At 40.3% G+C, this 25020-nt stretch overlaps 1 protein-coding gene across 1 annotated transcript in view; it reads left to right on the top strand.

The window, feature by feature from the left end:
* The first annotated feature begins 67 nt into the window (after nt 1-67).
* Nucleotides 68-25020, top strand: part of tprg1 (tumor protein p63 regulated 1) — a 33405-nt gene continuing 8452 nt past the window's right edge. Inside the window, exons 1-4 of the mRNA XM_012861254.3 lie at nt 68-220; nt 384-624; nt 2581-2672; nt 9991-10167. Coding sequence (XP_012716708.2) covers nt 406-624; nt 2581-2672; nt 9991-10167 — 488 coding nt within the window. The 5' untranslated portion in view covers nt 68-220; nt 384-405. The remainder of the gene's footprint in view (nt 221-383; nt 625-2580; nt 2673-9990; nt 10168-25020) is intronic.

Genomic DNA, 25020 nt, shown 5'->3' with positions numbered 1-25020 from the left:
TCGCTCCTTGTTTTCAGATGAGATCTCTGGGAATAATCTCCGGCAGCAGAATGAACCGCGATCTGCTCACATGTGTGTTCCTGTTGAGCCGCATGCCGCCGCCTCCCTCCCTCAGTTAGCTGCTGCGGACACGGAACAAGGAAGTTAAACACCTGCAGCAGCAACATTCGCTTTTCTGTCCGTCCAGCTTCCGCTCAGCACGTTTTCTCCTAGAGTCCAGGTGAGTCACGGTAATCGGCCCGTAATAAACACGGAGTTAGAGGACCAAGTGATCTGGCTCCGTCAGCGGGGGCAACTCGCAGTTAAAGCCTCTCTGATGAGCGGACACGCTTCCATCAGACACTGACATGCTGCTCTCCATGGTTGCCTTCATTCCTCCCCAGGAGCTCTTTTCTTTGAAGGCACATGATGGCAAACGAGGAGGAAGGAGTTCCTGCGGAGAAGCAGCAGAGTCCGCTCAGCTCCCCCTCCAGCGGACCAGAGGTCTCTGAGCAGGCCGCTGGCGGCGCTGAGGGCTCCGGGGAGCAGAAGACTGATCCCGGGGCGGCCCGCTCCCAGCTCAGCGGCCTCTCCGCGGATTCCTGCCTGCAGCACTTCAAAATCAGGAAGTTCTTTGTTTTGAGGGTAAAAAGTTCAAGTTCCAACATAAAATGTCTTACTTTTTTTATTTTGACACATCTGAGATATATTTATATACACAGATTTGGTTTATTTCTCATTTTATGTATGGGCCATGACTGTGTGGCATCAGAATTGTATTTAATTTAAATATTGTTTAATAGACGTTTTTGAGGTCGGAACAGTGTTTAAAACTCCTTTAGTCGTCTTTTACCTCTTTATTAAATACTAAAACGTCTGGAGTGCAGGAAAATGTGATGATGATCAGGATGTGGACTAAACAAGATAAGTGGTTCAAATCCAAGTGTGCAGACATCTCAGGAGGCTCTGAAAGGCTTTAAACAAATACAAAAATAAACTATTTTTATTCGAAAAGTACATTTTGGGACTTTTAGTCATGTTAAGTGTGAAAAAGATCACAATTCAACGTTAACGACAATGAAGCCTTGCTGAATATTAAATCACCAATAGTATTAAAATTCTTAGACCTTTTAAAAACCAGTAAATATTTGAAAAAGACAAGAGTTGAAACGGGTATAATGTAAGAAATTTACTTGTAAAAGTTACATGTAAATGCATGCCTTAAATACACATTAATGAATGAATGAATGTACTCAGGGCAATTTCTCATTAATTCAATATCCTTGTTGTTCTTGAATCTGTTGGTATGTTTCTGTACCCCCTGTCTGCTTTATGGCCACCTGTGAGCAGCGTGTGGCTCAGCTGGTGAAATCAGAGATTCTTCCTTCTTTCTACCTGTCTGTAGAGGTCCTGGATGCACAATTCAGATATTGGCAGAACACTAACATTGCCGAGTTTACAGCAGCAAACCCAGCACACATCCCAGTGAGATATCAACGTTGATGGGACTGGACTTCTGATTCCTACCGCCTGTGCTCAGTTAAAACAGCTATTGCGTCGGCTGTAGATCCGTCCGACCTGTTTAAAAAGATAGCAGGTTAGGTGTTGCAGGTAGGGAGGATGGGAGGAGGGATCTTCGTAAAGCTTTTCGGGATTCTCGAAAGCGAGAGGCTGACATTTTCTGTGAAGAATTTGCCATATTACATGAGTCAAACATGGCCATTTAGCTCCAGAAATTAGTTAGTTAGTTGGGAGGAGTTAGCGCTCTGTGTGGAGTAGAGATGACACTCCTCTTGTTTTTATGATATGTGTATATCCAAAGGCCATCAGTCAGAAATATAAACCCCCCCCCCAGGCTGTGTAGACAGATTTTGAAAGGTGCACTCAGTCATGGCCCTGTGTTGAGGGATGCTCTGTGACTTGGATTGACACGGTCCTCTAAATTCTCCCGCATCTGTCCCTTTCATTAAACCATTCATTCAGCCTCTTAATCATAGAAGCTTCTGAGCCTAGTTTGAATGAGTCTGCTTCATGCAGGTTCTTTTTGCCAGCTCCCAGATATGTTCATCTCAGAAGGAGCTGTTCGACGCAGGCCTGTAGTATGTTGCTGCCGTGGGAATGCATCCCATGCTGCCAGGCCAACTCTGCAGTCAGCCCCAGCCAAAGATTACAGTAAGGCTGTCAGGGGTCCTCCGTATGAACTCATAATCTTTTTAACTTCGCCTGCATGGTGTTGAAATAATGAAACAAAGTGAAAGGATAGAATAATGCGAGGAGAAGGAGCTTATGGCTGTCAGCTCGTGAGTCTAAAGTGCAGAATTATGTACCGAAGGCCTCCCGAGTGTCTTCAGATGTCTCTGTTACTTAGATTTGGTCATGTTCAGCTTCCTTATTTTACAGTCATTCTCCAAACACCTACACGTCATGTTTTTGTTTACTGTGATTTCCCCTTTTTGTTTGCTTGTTGTCTTTGAGGCAGAGCTGCGCTGACATTTCCCTCAGTCCCTGCTGCACATCAGCCTCAAAGATAACCCCTTAAAGCCTCTCGCTGCCACGGCGGAGCGTTTGAAAGTGACACCCGTGCATTCTCTGTCTCCTCAGCCTGGCACTCTCAATCAGGCCATCAAAGACGTGGAAGCCCTGGTGAATAAGGAGGAAGACGGCAGCGTTCACGGCATCTGGCTGATGGCAGAGTGAGTTCACGAGACCGCGCTGTTCGCGTCAGAATGCGGGGAATGTGATGCTACTTGAGATATGTTTGTAGACCAATCCTTAAAAAAAGATATACGGACCTGTTCACCCTGTATCTCTTAAAACTGAAGAACACGTTTATTGAATCTGCTTTTTACATTTCACAACATGCCCATGAATAAATACTACAATCAGTCGTTCAAGGGATCGGATTTATGAATGGGTGGAATTATGTATATTTCATGCTTATATGACCTTCTTATTGTATTTAAATGATTTCAATTATAATGTGATGGTGTGAATAATTCAACATGCTGCTGACTATTTCTGGATCACCACTGAATATTTAGCTGTTTTGGTTATGCTCTTGTTTTCAAGTCAATAACATAGGATGATTGTCCAGATCACGGCCAAAAAGGAAAGGTGGGAACCTTAAAGACCCCACAGATGTGGACAAAGTTGTCGGCGCCCTTGGTACCGACGTGGAAAAAAAAACATTGAATAAATTCAGCATAATCTTACACTGAAAAATTTAGAAAATCCATCCATTAAATTATTGGGCGGGGGGACACAACACTGTACTGCTGCTGTCAGTTTTGTCAGTAGAGATGCAGCCTTCATTTTTGTCAGCAAGAAGTGATCTTCTTATTTATCCATCCGTTTTCTATACACCTTGGACAGGTCGCCAGTCCATCACAGGGCAACACAAACAAGCATACACAGACACTCACAACTATGGAGACCGATTAACCTAACAGTCGTGTTTGTAGACTGTGGGTGGAAGCCGGAGTACCCAGAAGGAACCCATGAATGAGCAGGGAGAACATGCAAACTTCATGCAGAAAGATCCCAGGCTGCAGTTTAAATACAGGACCTTCCTGCTGCAAGGCTACAGTGCTACCAACTGTACAGCCGTGATCTTTTTAGTTGTCTGCATGTATGGGTTGAATTATACACTTGATTTTAGTTACCGATTCAGAACCCACACCGGTACAGGTTGAAGGACCCGACCAGGGGAAATATTTCCACTTTTAGATAGCATCTTTTTACCAAAAATATCAAAGCAGTAGAGCACAGATGAGGTTTTCACATGCTAAAAAAAAATCAAAACAGAGAAATGTGGAGTTTAGAGAGTCCTGTTAGGGTGGAAGTCTGAAAACAGAAGTTCTGCACTTGACTGGTAAATCCTGGATTCATTTCACCTCTGGGAATGGCTCGACAACATGCACCTGCTTTCCTCCTTTCCCATATTTTTTTTTTTTTCGTGTCTCTTGTGCCGATTATTTTCCCAGAAAAGAAGCCTGCCATTATTTAAGCTAAAATTGTTGAGATATGAAAAGATATTCTAGGTCATTGTGGCAGATTTCTGGTTGCACTCACCTTCTCCCTGAACAAGCTCTGAGGGAAGATTTTCAGGACTTTGAACTATGCGTTTATCCATCTAACCTCGATGGCTAATTTTTGTTCTAGTTTTATCATTATCAGAATCGGCTGTACTCATAAAGATAACATTAGTACATTTTGCACCAGAAAAATCTACTGTTTGATAATTTTCTGGTTCTAATGAGTAGCTAGCCCTGACTTGCCAGTAGATTGTATTTTAATTAAAGTAAAATAATCCATTGTGTCAGGAAAAAGTACTCGTACTACTTCAGCTTTGACACATTTCATCATGTTTCAACCAAAAAACTTCAGTGTATTATATTGGGATTTTATCTCTTAATTTTCCTGAAATGTAAGTGGCTTTCAAGATTTTTTACAAATAAAAATGTGGCTTTTTTCAGCCCCTATACTTTAACGTCATCAAGGAGTGGTGGCCTAGTGGTTAGAGCATTGCTCTAGTGTTCCTGATGTTCTGGGTTCAACTCCCACAGACTGTCACTCTGGCTCCCTGAGCAAGAGCCTTAAACCCGGATTCCTCCCCGGGCGCCACCCAGTGGCAGCCCACTGCAGAAAACACATTTCATTGGAATGTATGTTGCAATGACAATAAAGATGGTTATTATTATTATATAAATACATTTCTGTGCAGTAGATGCAAGTATAAATTATAAATAAGGGAAAACAGACCATTCGTGCAAGCCGGGCAGGGAGAGCATTAATCAGATCATTAATATTACAATTATCTTTATTCTGTCATGCCCAGTAGTAAGAGCCACAAAACACATAAACAATTGTAAAATAAAATCAGGCCAACTATCAAATGGGCTACTTTGGTACCATAGTTACATGAAATGTTACCATTTTACCAGTAAACAGTATAACTGTTATTACATCATATTTCCATATACTTTATCATTTGACTCTCTCAATTCTTACAAACAGCAAAATTAACAGTCTCAACCATAATGGCAGTTTTTGAGGTTTGCAGACATTATCAATTAGAGGGGTAGCGCTATAGCAAAGTGCCATAAAGTTCTGTCTTCTGTCTTCCCAGGTAAAAAAAATTTCTGAGTAAAAAGATGTCCTGTAAACGAAACTGCGGCTTGCTGTGTTGAAGTTTTCGCTTCACCTCTCAGTCTTTGCTTCCTAACTCCAGCTGCACTGGTTTGTCCAGCTCCAATTTCTTGTAACGCCACAATCCACAATGCTCACGCCTAGTCAGGGTTAACTCATTTGATTAGTAGAGTCAAACCTCTTCACCCACACCTATCCCATAATGCCGCGGCCGTGCAGTGAACTGTCTGCTTTGGCCCCTGGCTGCCAGCTACAATCATGAGCGGTTGACTGGGAGAGGGCCACGCACGCTCGGCTCAGCGGGCCGTAAGAAAGACAGCCACTCTGAGAGAATCCATGCCACCGCAGATCTGTAAGGTAGCATGCATGTCTGGATGTTTAAAAGAGAAGGAGATCAAGAATTTAGTCTTTTCAGTCATTTTAATTACTGCAAAAGATCTTTCAGGACACTGAAAATGTGCTTCTGCCGAAACGACTGTCCTCTTTTTTTTTCTCCTTTTGTCCGTAAAATTTTCAGGGATTTTTAAAAGCCTGCATGCATATTGTATAATGTTTGCCAAGGGCACTTTTAGAAATTGTGAAACTTTTACAGTACATAATTGAAGAGTTTAGCAAAACATGTTTTTTTTTTGTGTCTGAGAACTCAAAATAACCCTCTGCACATCTGTACATCTGAACTGGAAGACTCAAATTACATTTTGACCAAGGATTAGTGAACAAATGTTTTTTTTTTTTTTGCTTCTCACAAACAATTACTGCTCTGTAGGACTGCTTTTCTTTGTGTGACAATCTAAAATAATTGTCACGTTGTTGAAAACAAAAATGTCTGATTATAGTGAGATTTAGGAAGGACAGTTTTTCAATTTTAAGAAGAGTTGGATATTTTGTTATTTAGAAATCTACTCTTAATCAGGTTAAAGAAATAAGCAAAGTACAACTCTGACTCCACATACCGAATAACACTGGCTCCTTATTATATAAAAGCCAATTAAGCCAAAGCATAAAAACATACTGCATGCATGTTGGCATATCTAAAAATGCTTTTTACGTGGGTCAAAGCTGCGAGATTTGAAGCGTATTTTGTGGAACATCAAGTCTCGTCTCCTCTATGAACACAAAAAGGTGAAGAATTTTTTCTTGTTAAACTTCTTAAGCCATAGAAACAGGAGGCAGATGTGCAGTATGACTGGGTTAGGAACAAGAAGCATTCTAAGTTTAGCCCATAGTTCGTTACCTAAGCGACTGCTAAATTCAGATGCCTAGCATCACCTAGTTTATGTTCAATCAACAAGGAAAATAGTAAATACCTATGATAACATCTGGTGTAAAAAACATGTAAATAACAGTTGTGTAGGGAGTTTATGAGAGGTGTTAAAGAAATCTAGGTAATAGGTCTAGGTCTAGGCCTGCTGGGTAATGAAACTATTTGAACACCTTATTAGAAAACAGAAAATGTCAGTAACGATGATATAGGTGGGCTTTAATAGGCAGCACATGAAGTCACAATTATATAAGCATTCTTACAAGAAGGAGAAGAGATTGCACACAATAGCAGGCCCCTCAATGGCATTGCTTTCTGGTAGCACTCAAACATGTTTTTACAAAGTATCAATATATCAATATACTGCTGGTTGAGCAAGTGTCATTACTAATCCATAGCAAAGCAGTTTTTAAGGTAATTCAGTTTTTAGCTTTTACCATTTATAAATAGTATTTTGTATTAGTTATTTAATGTTGTATTACTTTAACTTGTTTTATACGTTTATTATGAGACGAGTACAGTCTCAGATTCTAGATCTAGATTTAGGTCTAAGAGCTGGAAGATGTACATAAAAATAATTATTAGATATGTTTTCTGTATTGAATGATTTTGATTATTATCACAATATGGTTTCAGAATAAAAGTCTATCTTCTAGGATATGCCAGTGTATATTCTCAATTATCCGAGTCATGGGAACTACAACAGGCTTAAATCAAAGGCAACCCTACTTGTTGTTGTTGAGGACCAATGCAGGAGTCTTTGCCATTCTGGAGGCTCACTGTTGAGCAAAGTGGAGGTTGGATTCAGGTGACCAAGTAAACAACTCACACCCACCAATAGACTCAATGACCCAGGACAGGGAGAGGCAGGTTGATTTGCATCTGACTTGGAATGCATCTAGGTGGGTGGGCCTACATCTGCTTCAAAATGGCAGCTCCCAAACTCCAGGTTGCTCAAGTGTGAGTGGATTGGTGCCGAAACATATTCAGAAAAACTAAACGAAACTTTGGCTGCCTTCGATTTAAGCCTGTCGTAGTTCCCACCATGTCTCGGAAAAGTGAGAACATCCCCAGGCATACCTTAGAAACCTTTAATTTGACAATATATTGTGACAACAATCAAAATCACACACACACACACACACACACACACATTTTGGTCACTTTTGAATGCTGGCGGTGTTTTCACTCTAGAGGTAGCATGAGACGGAGTCTACAACCTGTCTTGCTCCATCCACCAACGCCACGTTGCACCACCAACTTTTTATGTGTTATTGGCAACCAATTGTTCTGCTCTGTTCTGCTCTGGCCCGCTGGCCTCCACAAGCCTCCCTTAACCTCCGGGGACGAGGGAGGTGAAAAATCACCTCAAAAGATGGAACTGTGGCGTAACTACCAGCATAACACTGCTCACTCTCCATGATTCAATATGGCAAATCAAGCTTTCAGCTGCTTCCCCCCCCCCCCCATGCTAAACACTGCCCCCCTCCCCTCCTATTCCCACTCATCCCCGCCCACTTTGATAGAATTTTTCTAATTTGTCTGGGGACTGTACTATGCTTTTACATGGGGGTGAGTTACATTTTAAATCTGAACTTTGTACATCTGCTCATTCATAGTGTGTATTTGTTTCATTGTTTGTAGTTTCGCTGAGAGATTCTACAGTAGGTGATTAAAAACGCTGAATTCATCCCAGATATCCAGCTTTCCCCACAGAGCTGAAAAATTCTGCTTCTACAGTTGACTTATTGAACGTTTAGCCAATTAAATCCCAAACCTTGTGTTTATGTCATTCACTATGAGCTTTATTTTATTGTTGGAAGGTGTACTTATAAGATTGGCTTGAAAACAGGGATTTTAATGGTTGCCTAAAATCCTTCATCTGTGATTGTTATGAAGCACTTGGGTTGCATGCTGGGGAAAAAAAACTACTAAAGTTGACAAAGTTATATTTAACTTGCTCAGTTTATCACATTTTCAAGATCATTATAATTTAAAGTCTTACATTTTACTGAGACCTTCTTGCAGCTTGGTGTGTGCCAGCTAATTTACATTTGTTTGTTGCTCTCCTGTTGTCTTTGCTTTTATACGCTGTGATTTGGCATAGCTGAATATTCAATAAAGAATATCTCACTTATTTCTTTTTTTTTTCCACTCTAGTTGTCAGAAAGCAGAATAAATCTAAAATTTAGACTGAAACGCCGCTCATTAAGAATCACGACAACCTTGGTGGCATTATGAAATAGGGCCCCCCTGCTCTTCAAATCCCAACATATTATTTTGTTGTCATGCTTACCTCTAAGTTGGCAACAGAGTTGAGGTTAGAAATGACAGAATTCATCAAGCTGAGGCAGCATAAGCAATAGTACAAATAAAACAAATGATTATCTGTACGTTTGAATGTTTAGGGTATGAGTCTTAGTTTTAGGTCCCATTAATGCAGAAATGTGCTCTAGTCAGCCTAACGAGTGTTAAAAAGAGAGCAAAGACGCATCCACCTCAGGAGATGAAACACGAAAGACTGAGAAGAGATCTGAGCAGTATTTTTGGGCAAACTAAGAATTCCCTTTTCACAAACAGAAAACTATTTTTTAAACATTTTTTTCTATTTTAGTCCAGGTTTGACTAGTCAATGTATTGTGGTTTTTATGGCTGTCTAATTCTCAGATGATCCCAATGCCAGTAAAACAGAGTAGCGTGTCATGAATTCCCAAGGGTAAGGTCATTCAGTCCAGGTCGGATCCAACTAAGTGTTTCAGATGTTGAATTGGAGATAATCAAATACCGTCCAACGTCATTAAAAACTGTGAGAAGTTCTGCCCAGACAGAAAGCTCTGAATTAATTGGCACCTTTAGCATCGTAAGTGGCTAATGATTGGCCCGTCACACTCGTCTGTATATTTTCTTCAACTTTTCTTTTTTTTCATCAGCCAAAGAACAAAATGCTACAGCACAAAAAGGATTTAAAAGGCTTTTGTGTGTCTTTGGGTCTTTGTTAGTGGACCCATCGACACAACAGAGCAGCTCAAGCTCTAGTTTCTTTCTTACCTCAAAATAAGAATCTGACACATGGATACAACACGGTGCCAAGCGTACAACACCCACCTTCATATCTGTGGTCCATAATACTAGTTTTCTACACCACCAGACAACAAGGAACAAGAAGAGACCAACTTTACACTGTTGAGAAATATTGTAGCATTTTAATATCGAGAGACCTTTCTCTACCCCTAGTAGTTACCAAGCCCCAAGAAGAAATGTTCTGCATAAAACACAGAGTCTGTCCTAAAGGTCTCCTAGTTTGCAGCAGCTGTTGCCAGAACAACAAAACGTAGTTTATTGCCAGCAGGGAGAGCTGCATTCAGTTTAGTTTCTCCTGGTTATTTGCAGCCTTGCTAACTTCAGTGCTCTCCAGAGAATTGACACTACTAAACACACCTTTCCAGGTTCTGCTGGACAAATCTCAGGATGTTATCTGCTGCACATCATCAACAGTCTATCCTCTGATATCTAGGATAGATATCAGAGGATAGACTGATATCCTCCATGTGAACGTTCTGTTTCCCTCATGGTGACAGTGTCTCACTGTGTGGCTGTTTCAGGGTTGATCACTGGAACAATGAAAAGGAGCGCATTGTTCTCATCACAGACAACACTCTTCTGATCTTCAAGTACGACTTCGTCCTGCTCTGCTGTGAGCAGATCCAGAAGATCCAGCTGAACTACATAGACCGAATCTGTCATGGTTCCTTCAGTTTCCCAAAGCACTCGCTGCTCAAGTAAGTCCCTCCGTTCATCCAGCTGCATAATTCATGTAAGTAGTGTTGGGAAAAGTGTTTTGTTCCCGGATAGGTTTTTTCTGTTTTTGCTTTTTTTGTCGCCATTAAATGTTGCGAACCTTGCATCTAAACTTTACTATCAGGCAAAGATAAACCAGGTATAAACACCAATCAGTTTTCAAAAGGTCCGTTCATTGGCTAAGAAGGCAAAAGCTATTTAAACCAACTCGGCCCTGTATGAAAAACAAATGTCCCCCTAAGCCTGGCTCCAGGTTGGGCCCCTCTTGGTAGTAGCAGTTACTATGATGAGCTTGCCATAAACAGAATGTTTTAAATAGCGTTTCTTTGTGTATTTGTTGTAATTGAGTAACACCGGAGAGTTTTTAAACATTTTTGCAACATGCTGAACCCCAGCATCTTGATTGGATTTAAGGGCAGACTTTGACTAGGCCACTTCAAAGGCTGTGTGTTTGGGCTTAAGTTCACAAACTGATCGGCAGACAGTCTCCTTCAGGACTTTCTGCTAGAGAGCAGAATCCGTGCTTTCATCAGTCACATCAAGACGTCCAGGTCCCGCAGAAGCAAAGCAGTCCAAGTCAAAGACTTGATTTAATCTCCTGGGCGTCCTGAATTAGAAACCTTTTATCAAATGGAATAATTGGTAAATAAATGGATAATAATAAATGGAAAATTAAACTTGGCTGCATTGTAATATAACTAGGATCAAATTGGCATGTGTATAATTTAATGTAAATCTGTCTACATTCTGACTGATTTGGTTATACATTTCTGTATATAAATCTGTTTTGGCCCTACTTGAGGATGTCGGGCTCTTAGGCCACCCTCGTTAGGTCTGTTTCCAGTGGTTGGTCAGAGACCTACATGCCAGTGGCCCTCTGGAGGTCATTTTGTAGGGCTCTGGGAGCACTCACCCTATTCCTCCTTGCACAAGGAGCAAACTCCGGTCCTGCTGATGGATTGAGAACCTAACTGCCTGTCTTGCTTTTTAAACTATGCTGGGAGACTCAGCAAACCTTATGACAATGGCACATATTGATGTGCTCTCCTGGTGGAGTTGGACTGCCTGTGCAACCTCTGTAGGGTCCAGGTATCACCTCATGCTACCAGTAGTGATGCTGACCCTGGTCAAACGCAAAAGTACTGAAAAGTAGTAAAAAAAAAAAAGAAACGAGGAGGCCTCACCCTTCAAAACTATTCCTGTTTTTGGGGTTGTCTCATTGTTGCCCCTTTAGTTCACCTGCTGTTAATTTCTTTAACACCAGAACAACTGAGACTGATTAACAACCCCTCAACTACTAGACTGATGTTTAGCTGACTTGATATTATACTCCTTATTTAATTTATTTTTTTAGTGTATCGACCTGTGGTTGGAAGTAAAGACTAGGCTAGTGTTGCTACTTAGATTTTTCTCTTTTCAGGGAGTCAGGGAGTTGGCATTTCAGAACCCTTAAAAACCTCAGCTTGGAGGATTACAAATATTAGCCCTAATTATGAGCTCTGTGCACTAATTAGTTTCACAAAAACTAAAATTCCCTGTGAGAAAATTTCCCTATTCCTCGTAATTAACCAATATTCTTCGCAGCAGAAGCATGCTTGCTCAAATTTTTTTTGACCTACTTATTTCTATTACTTTATTCTTGTATCAAAAATGGAGTCCATTTTAAAACAATTGTCTGAGGGTGTAATGAAAAATATAACGTGTCTACGGATCGGTGCAGGGAGCACAAATGACAGGGGGGGGGATGAAAAGGGAGAGTTTTCCCTTTTTCTTGGGTAAGGAGTGCATCGCTGTCACTTGGAACTGTCACTTAGCTGATTAGGAGCAAAATTAATGTCCTCCTTTCATGTAAACCTTTTAAAGACGGCTCGGGGGATACCAAACCAACTAAAACTAATTTGATGAATAAAACGTAATGTGCTGTGAAGAGCTTAGAGAGCGCGGCCTTTATTGGAGGGTTTATCTCTGCGCATTGCACTGAATTATACATAAAACGCTTGTGAAGGCCAACCGGGAGTCCGGCTGTAAAGACACAGTTTCAAATAGCAAAGACTTGAACCTCAAACGTTCCCTCTGTCTGTCTTCTCTTTTTAGCTCCTTTTCTTTGTCAGATGTCTTCTTCTCTGTCCCTCAGGAAGTGTGTCCTTTTCTTGTCTCGGTTGTGGATCTGCAATCATGTTCATGTATGTATGGAAACAAAGCCTTCTTGCTGCTTGGACTTTCCACAACACTTTGTTTGCACTTCATGAAAAACAACGTGCTGGGAAAAACGAGTGGTCAGCTGAGGAACTGGTGGATTCACACTGCAGTACATAGAGTAAGAAAATAAAATAAACAGGCAAGAAATAAAAATACACCCTAGGAATTACTTTGTTTGTTTGTTTATTCTGTGCAAGCAGAGTAATGTGAGTCCTCCACAATATGGTAGAGAAAATGTGGTGTAGAGAAATAGTAAAACGACCTACAATGTTACTGTACCTGGACTGATCTACGAGAAGCTTCTGGGTCATGCAGGTGCCGTTATAATTATTTCTGAATAGGGCTTTTGATACTGATGAAAACTACCCAGGTCCTGTCTCAAAATTCCTTTTTTTTATTTTTTATTTTGATACGGTCAGGATTTTCACTCAGCCAGGGGTTCTGTGGAGCGCTTACCAGCAGTCAGTACCAGCATGCACTTTGAAGTCGTCCACATCGCCAGAAACACAATCTTTTCTTTGATTATATTTTGGTTTTGTGCGTTTGAAAGGTCAAAAGCAGTGCAAATAATTATGTCCAATAGGACTCATACCCCTAGCAGATTTAGATTTGAAATGATTTTATTTAATTAAGAAGTTGGTTTCTAATAGGAAATTAGTTATTTTAGAAAATAAAATAAAAACATAGGCAAGAGTATCAAAGAGAAACAGTTTTTATTTACATTTTGATTTTAAAAAAACTGCCTGTTGAAAATAATCTTTAAACATCCCAGTAATCAGTGGGAAATCTTTAATAGCGTTAGAGCCATCAAACCCTCCTAATTGCTGAGCAGCTGTTTCCACATTTCCATCTAAGGTTTATCTTTGATGATGATGACGTCCAAGTTTTTGAGATATTATGTGACCCCACCTGTCAATTAATCCTGGAGGCTCATTAGTAGGATGACCAATCAGTGATCGCGATTTATCCCAAAGTGAAACGCCTTTACCTGCAGGAGCGGCAGGTCCTTTCCTTCTGTCAACATTGTCCAGATTTTGCAGTGCTAATGCATTGCGGTCAGAGGGATTTTGTTAAAATGCATCAGTAAAAATGGTTAATCAATATCAGTGGGGAAAGTACAATTCCAACACACGTATCCAGAATACCTATAGGGTGGAATACAGTTTATTCCTTTCCCAAAGCTTAAAAGAAAAATGTAAATTGTGTAAAAAGTGGATATGCAGCCAACTGACCTCATGAGCATCTGACCACAACAGTGATTGACCATATTTTCATCTGTATGAAGGTAACTACATTTTTATTATTACTTTGTATGCTTTGTGGTTACATTGGAGGGCAAAGTGTGACGCTAGTTCTGCTGTGTTTTATGTGTTTTAGATATTTGTATGTTGAACTTCTGGTTGCATAGGTTGAGTCTTTGTCAGCTATGATCAGTTAGCAGGACTTCAATTTTGCAGAAATCATGTAACTGGTAGTGAAATGTAAAATTTGCATTCCTAATATGGACATTTCCTGTAAATTCTTACCATAGATAGTTCGATGGCAGCATGAATACATCTACATCAGTCTGCAGTAAATATTTGAAGTAACTAATATATATTTTAAGTTGGGTATTTAAACTTGGGCTTTAACGTTGATTTGTCACTGGTTACCTTAAAATTACTTCTCTGACTTGATGCACCATTCATTTGAACATATTTTCCCCTGTCTTTTTGCCTTGATGTTGGAATTATCACTTTACAACGTCTTTGTTTGTCAGAGGTTAGATCGGCCTGGGGTACACTTCCATTTAGCTTCCTTCAAAGATTCAAGTTGGGACTCTGACTGGGCTCCTCCAAAATGTTATTAGTTTCAGTCGAGAGAAACATGTTGATGAAATTAAAAGATTACTTTAAACCGCTTTATTCACCTTGTTAAACAGGCAAAATCCCAGTTTTATGTTGATATCACCACTCAAAACCCAAATGATCTCAAGAAATCTTGTAGCGTGAACAAATCTTCATTCAGAGATGAAGTAACTAAGAAACTATTTATGTTGTCAAGGGTGCACAGAATATAACTGACAAAGTAGCTATTCTTCACTGTTTCGTTTCCTCGGGATCCTTGTTTGAATCATTACAGCCACAGAGACTAAATGTGCAAGATGACTTTGCTCAAGCACATTAGAATGATTCTGCTGAAGTATTCAGTTTTGCCCGTTTTGACGTAACTGAGGTTCATAGGAGTCTACAGTCCTGATAAACTCAAGCCTTTTTTGAGGTCAGCTGCAGATTTCATAGCAGAACCTTTATTTTACATCTATAATCTCTTTCATAAAATAACATTCCTTTTATATGGAAGTCTGCTTACTTTCTTCCCTTGTTGAAAGGGGTCAATCCATCTGTAGTCAATAACTACAAACTAATTTCAAAATTGTGTGTACTTTCCAAAGTTTTTGAAACACTGGTCACAGAACAGCTGAAAACACGTTTAGATTGAACAGGTTGCTCTAATGGCAGCAGTCAGGTTTTTGGAAAAAGCACAGTACGACTACTGCTGCTCTTAAAGTGGTAAATGACATTATAGATGCCCTAGATTGCAGGACATATTTTTGTTGACTTAACTAAAGTGTTTGAAACAGTAGATCATATCATCCTGATGAACCGACTCTGTAAGATTGGGTTATCTGTTCAGGCTGTGAACTGGTTCTCCAGCTATTGATCTGGTAGAACTCACTGTGTCTAGCACACTTAAGTCAATTTTTCTTTCTTTAAATTCTTTCGCTGCATTGTGCCGGTCTGTCACGTGAAACCTCTCCGAGAAACACAGGTTTGGTGCTTGTGATGTGGCAAAATTTCATGAAAAACAAAAAAGGTTTACGGGGTATAAATACTTTTGCATGGTGCCGCTGTAGGCAATCTGTTATTAGTGTTGATAGATGACATGTAGACTGTTTAGAGATGGTTTTATAACTTTTACCCGCCCGATGCTGTAAATCTGTTTTGCTCATCTCATGATGCACTCCCACGGAGTTGTGATATTAGACTTTTATAAATGAGAGTCCAAAAATATCAGCCAGCTCCTCCGGCTGTGGAGTTATCAATTCATTCACGCCGTACTTTAGCTCTCTCAGAGCTCTTGCTGACAGCAGGGTCGTTTTCAGCCGTTCTTGTGTCATGGGTGTCCGACGCCAAGGCAGCTGCAGCCCTGACTCAGGCTGCTGACAGTCGTCTTCTGACCACATGATGTCAGTGTGCTCCCTTGGTTGAGTAGGTGAACGCAGGGGTGCGCCCCATCGCATCGTCTCATCTCTGCAGCTGTTTGCTGTCCTCGCAGAGCGTGATCTAAACGTATTCTGCATCTGTTGCTGCTGCGGGACGTCTCAGCTGGGTTCGCTGAGACAGATGTTCACAGACCTGGTGGAGAGAAAAGTCAAACTGCTCTCTGATCAGTTTCTTTTAACGTCATGTTGTCTTGCTTGGAAGTTCGGCTTTTAGTTGAACGTCAGAGCTCACTCCTCGATTGATTTGTTTTGTTAAATTGTTTGGCTAATTAAATGTTTTTACCAGACGTTCTTGCTGAATAAAGCTAAAGTAACCTTTTAAAGCAACTGACCTCCGTTATCTCCAGACTTGGCGCTTCACACATTTTCTCATCACATATTCTCCAAGTGTGCAGATGACCAAAATGGACAAAACTGTCAGCCTCTGGGGGCAGAGATGTTTTTTAGGAGGCTTCTTTCCGAACCGTCTAGACGAACTGACTGTGAGGGAATCATCTATCTTTTTGGTTTATTTCTGTCTGAAACAGCTGGGTGTGGAGGTTTGAAAAGTCTCAGCCGCGATTGCTTCAGCAGAGGCGGTAAGAAACGCAGGTAGAACGGGAACAAATGTGCAGTTTTTCAGTCGCTCAGCTCTCCCTGGGAACACACCTTTGCACACCGAAGTGGCTTATTTATTTAAACAGTAGAGGGCGGTGAGTCATAATGTCAGCATAATGACATGAGAAGCAGTTTGAGAAAGAGCCAGCTGTTGCAATGCAGTTATTTCTGTTTGAATTGCATTTTGTCATGGCGCACTGTGAAAGATCCTAAAGCCACACTCTGATAGGTTTGTGACCTATCAGAGTGTGGAAATTAAGTATTTATTACTTTTATTTATTTATCTCAAACATAACAGACTGTACAGGCAAAATTACTGTTTCATCTTAATTGGTGCTGTTCTGCACAAGAGGCACAGGCCTGTAGAGAGCAAAAATACATGGTATGAAAATACAACATGCAGCTGCGTCCATTTAGGAAAAAACGAAAAGTTTGAATTCATTCTGAATTTTCCATTGTCCAGAAGGTCACAATTATTTATACGGGCTTAAATACGTTCATATGTTCTCTAAAGTGATTCAATAAGAGCTGCTGAATGCTGTTTGGGGATGCCTTGTAACTCAACTGGGTCAGGGTCTATTAATTTCTGATTAGCTCTCATGATTGATCGTAGCTGGTAGTTTCTCCTAGGTGGCATAAAAATGGATTTGTGTGATAGAACAGTTCTCTGAACAACTCGATAGTTTAAGGAACTTGGTGAAGGTTGAAAAAAGGAGAATTGTAGCTTTGTTAAATCCCGTGGAGCCATTTTCAAACAACTGCAGTTTCAAATAAATATGAATACTTCTGGGATGTGTCACTGCTTCACCAAGACCAGAAAGAAGGCCAACACACAAAGATAGAATTATGGCATGGCAGGCTATTTAAATGATTCTTGGACTTTTCAGTATAAGATTAACCTGTTCTCGATATAAGAAATTTTACTTTAGTCAGTCCATCCCATCAACTATTCACATGTTGCTCACATTTGTTAAATCATTTTCTCAGACAAATATTTCTACACATCTGTATTAGATTCAGTTCATTTTCCTAATATTTATATGTTGTTATATGTCTGCAATTATAAAGCAACTATTTGTACAGTAAGTCTGATTAATATGTTCCCTTTTCTCAGTCACTCCCAGCCTGGTTAACAAGCTTATTGTTGGTGCATATGTACTTAGTAAATACATTTCCATTATTTATTTATTTACTTGCGATGATACGTGTTTGTTTCAATGGAATACTAAAAATGATTGCATGCAAAGGGGAATATGTGCCTGTGCTTGTTTTTCTCCGGGTCTGACATGAGGGCAGACCTCTGATACACGATGTAGGTTTTAAAAACTCAAGTTACAGTACTAAACAATGATAAGGATCAGCTCTTTAAGTGCGCAGCAAAAGATCCGGCAGAGAGAAAATAAATTAGAGACCTTTAATGGCACAAGAACCAGCCCAATATCCTCAAAATTAGCAGGATCTCTAAAGATTGTTGCTTTTACTGCTCAGGTTAGAAGGGTCGTTCTATATAGGTGCAGCCACACAGCAGTGGCAGTACAGTTAAAACTTAAAAAGACTAATGGTAACCTAAATCAGAAATCCCCATTGCTGCAAGGAGCAGGTTTTCTGAGGGTTCTGCCTTGTTTGTTTCCTTCTGCATCTCCTTTTAAGTCTGACCATGCTTGAATTTGTGCTATAATTTTTGTTTGGCTGGGCTAATAAATAATATATGCTGAAGGTGTATGCACACTTTTTCTGAGGATACCAGGAAAAGACATGAGCAAATGTACATATGGGTTTACGTGCACGATGCCTATATATGCAACCTCCAGGCTGGTGCGGTTCAGAGAGATGGTATCATCTCCTGCTGGGGGCTGGGTGTGCTCATTGAGCTGGGTCGACTGTGTGGGTGTGGGTAGATCCCCCCCCCCCCCCCCCCCCTTTTACAACAAGGAAGCCAAAATATTTTTGTGTTGATGTCGATGATCTCATCTTTTTTTATTGGATCAAGTAACTGATAAAAATCATCCTTATGAGGAAATGTACATTTTAAGTAACCTAAGAGGCGGGACTTATAACTAATTTATGTGTTTTCCAAAGAACGTGACACCATTCAGACCGCTCGTCTAACTTTTACTCTTTTGTTCTCACTTGTGAACGAGATCTCCGATATAACACCATATCTCTTATTTTGAATTATTTGGGTTTTTTTTCACGTTTGGCTCATGTCCAATCTGCTAACATAGACGAGACAAAGCCAATGCTGATCAAGATCTTTTTGTGGTCTGTTTGTGTACACAGACATTAGTAAGGACAAAGAACACAAAAAAAGGAGAAAAAAGTATTGTGGGAAAAAAATTAGGTCAGTGGAGAATTTCCATTGGAAGGCATGTGTGAGTTCACAAGCAACTTAATATATAGTTTTATACAACTTTTCTGTTGCATAAAATAACTAGTCTTATACATTGTTGAGCTTTCTCCTGTATAACATAGTGCTAAAATGAAGTGGATAATCTTTATAATGTGCATTAACCAATATTAACATCCTACCCAGCGCAAGCGTAACTTTTGTGAATCAAACAGAAATGAAGAAAATAGGGATGTCTGTGTCAGGATATTTAGTTCTGATCTGAATAGTTTAAAATTAAAGGTATAGTGGACGATTTTTCTGCAAATGTTGGTAAGCCCAAGTCCCATTTTGAATAACTACATGCATGCGTAAGACTGTCTTACCTACTCTTCCGTTTTTTAGGGGGATCGCATGAAAACAAATCTCTGAAATCCACTCTGGTCTTATATCTTTGCTCTGAAGCCTTCCTCTTCTTCTCGTAGACTTGTAAGTGGTGTGTTTCTAGCAACTCTCGGCTATTTTCAAAGTACACGGTGAGAGCAGCGCAGCTACAATAAACGGCTAACACCGAAGCTAACTAGATACATAAACACTAGAAGTGCACAGCCAGCAAGAGGAGTCATTGATGAGCCAAGATCATCCACTATACCTTTAAGATCTACCGATACCCTGTACTAGTCTGGTACTTGAATACACATTATCTACATTGTTTGTGATTGTGTTCATTTAACTTAATGTTGTAAAACTAAACGGTTCGTGTTTTAAGTGCTTTCACCGCTCTGCTGGACAGCTGCAGATGTCTGATCCCTACCTGCGAGCAGCAGTAGCCAGTACAGTCTCGTTTTCACTGTGGCCCTTATTGCAGAGGTTGAAAAACACTTCTCAGCTCACTTGGGGTGTGGCTGCCATTAAAATAACAGACAGCAGACCAACAAAAAGTATCAGGGGTTGAGTTTCATCAGGGACTCGGGTGCTGATCGATTTAAAGAAAGGCCATGGTCATGGCCCCACATTTTTGGTGGAAAAATGGAAACAAAGTGTCTTTGCAACAGGGTGCTGTTGCGTAGATTTACTCATAAATTATGAAGACTTTTTATACATGAATGTTCAACGACGTCTCTGCATGTTTGGATAATTGGATTTTTGTTTGTCAGAAACCAGGAATTAAAATATAGAATTGAAAAACATGTAATTTTCTTGTTTCTGTATGACAGTGTATAAGCAAATTTTTTTCCAGCACCCTCCGTGCCTGAATTTTAATCTAACAATATGCTTCGCCATGATTACACTGTCCAGGTTTAATGGACGAGCATCTTCAAAACTGGGCTTACGTGAGATTTTTTTATACACTAATTTTAAACTGAAATCCTCACATTTCTTCCCCTGGTCACGTCCAGCTTCATGGAAAGCGTAATGGCGCTCAGGCTGCTGTAGTTATGCCAAGCATATTTGCTTTACTAAGGGAGGCTTTACACCTATAAATCCTCCTTTGATGTCCAACCTTTGGTTATTTTTTGTATTGCTGTTAAGGTATTTAGTACAAACTGTTGCCAAACATATTTCTCTTTTACGTTTATTTCACCTCTACAATTTTCTCTTTCCCACTTCCAACCATGAACACCTGCAAAGACACAAAACAACGGGGAAAACACAGACAGCAACAACACAAAAAGCAAGAATATGAGAAAACTATAGAGCAACAACTACTGTATTATGAGTGCATATATGGTATAGGTCTTACATGAATTGTGTTCAGTGATGGATCCAGAGGCCACCGCCATCCCCCCTCCAGGGATTAGAAGTGACCAGAAAGCACTCCCAGACCCAGGAAACCAGCAGCCGACAGAGGACAGATGCCTGACTGGCTGAGGAGAGACCAGTACAGAGCTCCTGTGACCATGGAGCAGAGCCCACACGACCCAGTGCTGAATCCAGGGCCCTGCACGCCCAAAACCACCAGAACCTGTCCGATACCCGAGAAGACCGGCCCTACCAGACAGCTAGTTGCAGTGGGTCAGCACCATGTCCCATGTGCTCATGTAGACCATTGTAGGGCCCAGTAGCAGGCAGCAATGAGAGGCAAGAAGGGGACGACAAATTTTAGATAGATTTTAGGTTTATATTTTCTTTTTCATCTCCATTTGATTAGTGGTGAAAATATATGTGGGCAAATGCCTTTAAAGCTTGCAGAAGAAACGCCGCCTCCTAAAGAAGATGACTGATGCTCACAAAATTAAGCTGCCAGTCCAGTCTAGGAATAAAAAAACAACATAGTTCTGGGCCGCTGGTACATATTATCAGCGGTCAATGGACAAGAGGCGGGGTACAGCCTGCTGCAATCAGGGACCCTCTTGCTGCAAGGAAGCAGTGTTACCCACTTCCCTTCCCTTAAAGCCCATTCTAAAAATATGAAAGGGATAATCTAACCAAATTTAAAAACCTACTCATGCATTCGTGAACACAAAAGGCAAACATTTCATATTTTAATTGAATACGCGATAATAAACACCTTTTTGTTTGCTTTATAGGTTTTTAATGAGAAAATCCAATCACCAAGACATGCACAGACCCAAAGAAAAGCCTTGAAAAATCTTGGGCTTTTTGATGCAGCTTATAAAAACCCAAAAGGTGGATAAAGATTTTTCAGTGTTCACTGGTTTAATGGCAGAACATAATAATAATAAGATGCAGCAGTTTAGACATGAGCCATGCTTTTAAAACTCGTGGACTGCTTTTTCCATGATGGGAATAATTGTCAACAGCCTGCGGCTATAGCATTACAGTTTCTCCTCTCCAGTAACACGTTCACAGGTTTTAGGCATCACAGGACGCATAAGCAGCTATGTGATGAATAATGTAAATAGGCCTTACCCTTTCCTTTGTTTTCCAGTTCCTCCCCACCTTTCTTCTTCTTTTCAGCCTTTCACATCTTGAATGTGTGGATGTCTGACAAACATCCAGGTGCTGTTGCGCAATCGGATTGGATTTGCTTTTATGGCTTTGAAACAATGTGGGGCACTTACCATGACAACTGGATCTTTCTTGATATTTCTCTTTTAAGTGGATTTGTGAAGCTAAATGCCTGAACAAACTCGGAAGCAACTTTCCATCCAATGGTCCTAAGGTTAGAATACAGAATGTAAAAAAAAAAAAAAAAAAAAGATGGGTTAAACCTTAAAGTATAGGGGAGTTCAGTAATGGTAGATATCGTCCAGTTTGATTTCTTGACCTTTTTTCTATAGAATGCTTTTGAGGCGAGCTCTGTAACCTGCCTTTTTTAACATCTCAGTGACTGTATCCAGGCGAGGTGCAGTGAAAGTCCTAACCCCAGCTCTGCCACATAAACACAGGGGAAACTAGCAAAGCCTCTGGCTGAAAAGCCCAGCCCTGCTCTGCCTGTTTGGGCCGGTCCCATCTTAGGGATAGCTTACCTCTGGAATTTAGCAAAGCTTTTTTTTTTTTTATTCCCATTGATTGGAAAGAAATAGCAGTACACTCCTACAAAAGGACAGTGTGTACAAACGTAGCTCCACCATCTTCGGCGGCATTTGCTGAAATACAATCAGTCTTTGAGGCAGAGCTTTGCTTTTGTACTCGTTATTTTAATTTTGTTTAGGTTTTTGTCAGCCCTCCTTCCTATTCTCCCCGCACCATATTTACTCTGGAGGGAGCCGAGGGGGCACAAAATGTTCAGCAGCATTGTGTAAACAGGGCATGATGATTGCATTATGATGCAGCCCCTCCCTGCCACCCTCCCTGACAGATCAACAGCTACAGCACTATTATTTAGCCTCAGGTGTTTAATTCTGCTTGGCAGGAAGTAAGCTGTTGCACAAGGCATTTGGTAAGATGTGCACATACGCATGACAGGTCATAAAGAAACTCAGAATGTTGAGAAATTGCCTGCATTGTGATATTTTTTTATTTATTTCATCCTTGTCTTTGTCAGCTTGTATGAAATCCAGCAATTATTTCTGCCACAATGGCTCCGACCACAAACTTCACTAACAGTAGTAACAGTTGTTCTGCATCAGCAGAAGTGCATCACATCAAACATTGCGCAATTATTTGTTGATCAGTATCAATTTTTATTAGGGGCTGGGTTGGGTTTAGAGTAATTTGATCTTTATTTTATGTATTCTTTTCTGGCAAAAAAGAAAAAAAAACTCAAGAGCACTGCAAAAATGATCTGCCCTCCCTACAGATTTTTTCAGCTTTAGCTTTTTTTGTCACACCTATATGTTTCAGACATTCTGCAGATTTTAATATTTGACGTAAATAATGCATCTCCAGGGTCCAACATCTGTGATCCCATAGTCTTTAACAATAAGCAAAATAAATTCAAAAAGTTTTTTTTTTTTTTAAATGATTTCATTTATGGATTTAAAAATAGTTCTCCTTTTGTGATATTAACAACATGTTTGTTTAATTTAACTGGCCACACCCAGGTCTGATTACCTCCAGACCAGTATGATCAAAAAATGAACTAGAACCTGTCTGACAACATGAAGTTGGCTAAAAGATCCCAAAAAGCAAAACGTTGTGCTCCGATGAGACTCCAGTGAACCTCATTGAGAGCCATTATGGAGAAGACATGGCACAGGCGGGAATCTTCCCAGGAGTGGATGACCTACCAGAATTACATCTAGAGAGAACATAGTTGTGCTCCAACAGCACAAAATATGAATAGATTTTGATCAGAATGATGCGTGTTAAACATATTGTCAGTCTGTTTGGATTTAGAGACCCACTACGAGTTTTGTATCGCACCACGATTGTGAATCACAGTTGCAGAAAAACATCTTGAGGAAAGGCTTCTTTCATAAGACAAGTTAACAGCCTGTATAAGATTAGAATCTAAGGACTCTATACACTTGAGTTCATCCAACAAACTGTAATTGAGCAGTCATAATATATTGAGCTTTAAATTAAAAAAAGCATTAACGACTGCGAGTGCTCTGCTGCTGTTCTACCACAGTTCAAGCTAAAAATCCTGCCTATTTGTCACTGATCACTCCCCCTGCTTCTTCACACACGTTTAAGTGCAGGGTTCTAATCCTGAGCTAGCATTTTTTGGCCTGTGACTGTTGAGCCAAGTGTTTCCCAATGTCTTGTTCAGTTTCACAACTGTTTGAGATGATTTTCTAGCAGATGGACATCATAGCTTCTATAATTATTGCAGTCCTCATTGCAGTCTTAAAGATGAGAACCCTCCAGGGCTTATTAAAAAACCCACTGCTGCAGCTTAGCTCTTCACCCTTGGATTGGTTTTCTCATTAGTTGAGGTGTCTATTCATAAATCGGTGTCGACACGTCTCCTTGAGGGGTCGGTAAGGGGGGCTCATTGCATAGACAGAGGGAGACTTCTGGATGTCAGCACAGTCACAGCCTCCTATCAATCATTTGGTTAACACACACTAATATTTTCTAGGACACGATGTTGCTGGAGCTCCTTGGTAAAGATTTCTGCTTTTCTAGAATTTAACTCTTACATTTTTGCACTAGTGCCATTAGGTGGTTATCCACCTTTTTTAAACTTAAGTTTTATTTTTACTAAAACAATACATTGAGTCCACAAGATAGGGTGATATGCAATAATGGGTTCATAGGAAAGAGCGGTGACTACCTTTTATAGATTATTTTGTTAGTAATGGATATTGGGTAAATGCTGAACCTTTCTTTGTAGTAATCATGCTTGTTTACATCTATGGTTTCACACTAATGTAGAAAAACAAGCAAACCTTAAATATGCCAATTTTTTGTTTTCAAAAATAAAAGAAAGTGTGCCTCACTCTCAAGTTGTGTTTTCAAAATCAATTCCTAAGGGAGCAATAAGTGGAATTTCACCTCTACGTGGGGTGTTAAGCACTGTCTGTAGACCAAAACAAGATGTGTGACAAGCCGCATCTCTCTCTACCTCCACTCCAGCTGCAACCTGGCACCCATTTTTCATCCCCTTCTCACCTGTCGCCTGGTATGCACATATTTGCAAAGCATAAATACAAAGGAAAAACAGCATCACCTTTTAAAGGAACATGTCTAATAAAGAAGTAAGTAACTCATAACTTTATAATGCTGTTAGCAAGAGAACGTTTCTGACGGTTTCTGATGCTCTGATGGGGCCATTTTATGGGTAGGGAGGGTCTAAGCCCTAAGTGGCAGCGGTTTACATGGACGTACATGCACAAACGCTATTAATTAGATGGGAACTAAAGCGCTGTTAGTGACTAGTGCTGTCAAACTAATAGGTCTCTCAATATAATTAATAATGAAAAAATAAATTCTTCCGATACTCGGGTGCATCAAAATCGATATAAACTGACTCACATTTGCCCGAATTATAGGAATTCCTCTCACAGCAAAGCGTGCAATAACAGACAGTCAGTCCCTCCTTGCAGACTTTCATCCCAACAATAACCTGTTGCTGAACGTTTGAACTCTGCTAGC

Source organism: Fundulus heteroclitus, chromosome 9 (genome assembly GCF_011125445.2).
Source record: "Fundulus heteroclitus isolate FHET01 chromosome 9, MU-UCD_Fhet_4.1, whole genome shotgun sequence".
Taxonomy (NCBI): domain Eukaryota; kingdom Metazoa; phylum Chordata; class Actinopteri; order Cyprinodontiformes; family Fundulidae; genus Fundulus; species Fundulus heteroclitus.
The sequence above is the reverse complement of the archived record's forward strand: the minus strand, read 5'-3'. Positions and strand labels throughout refer to the sequence as shown.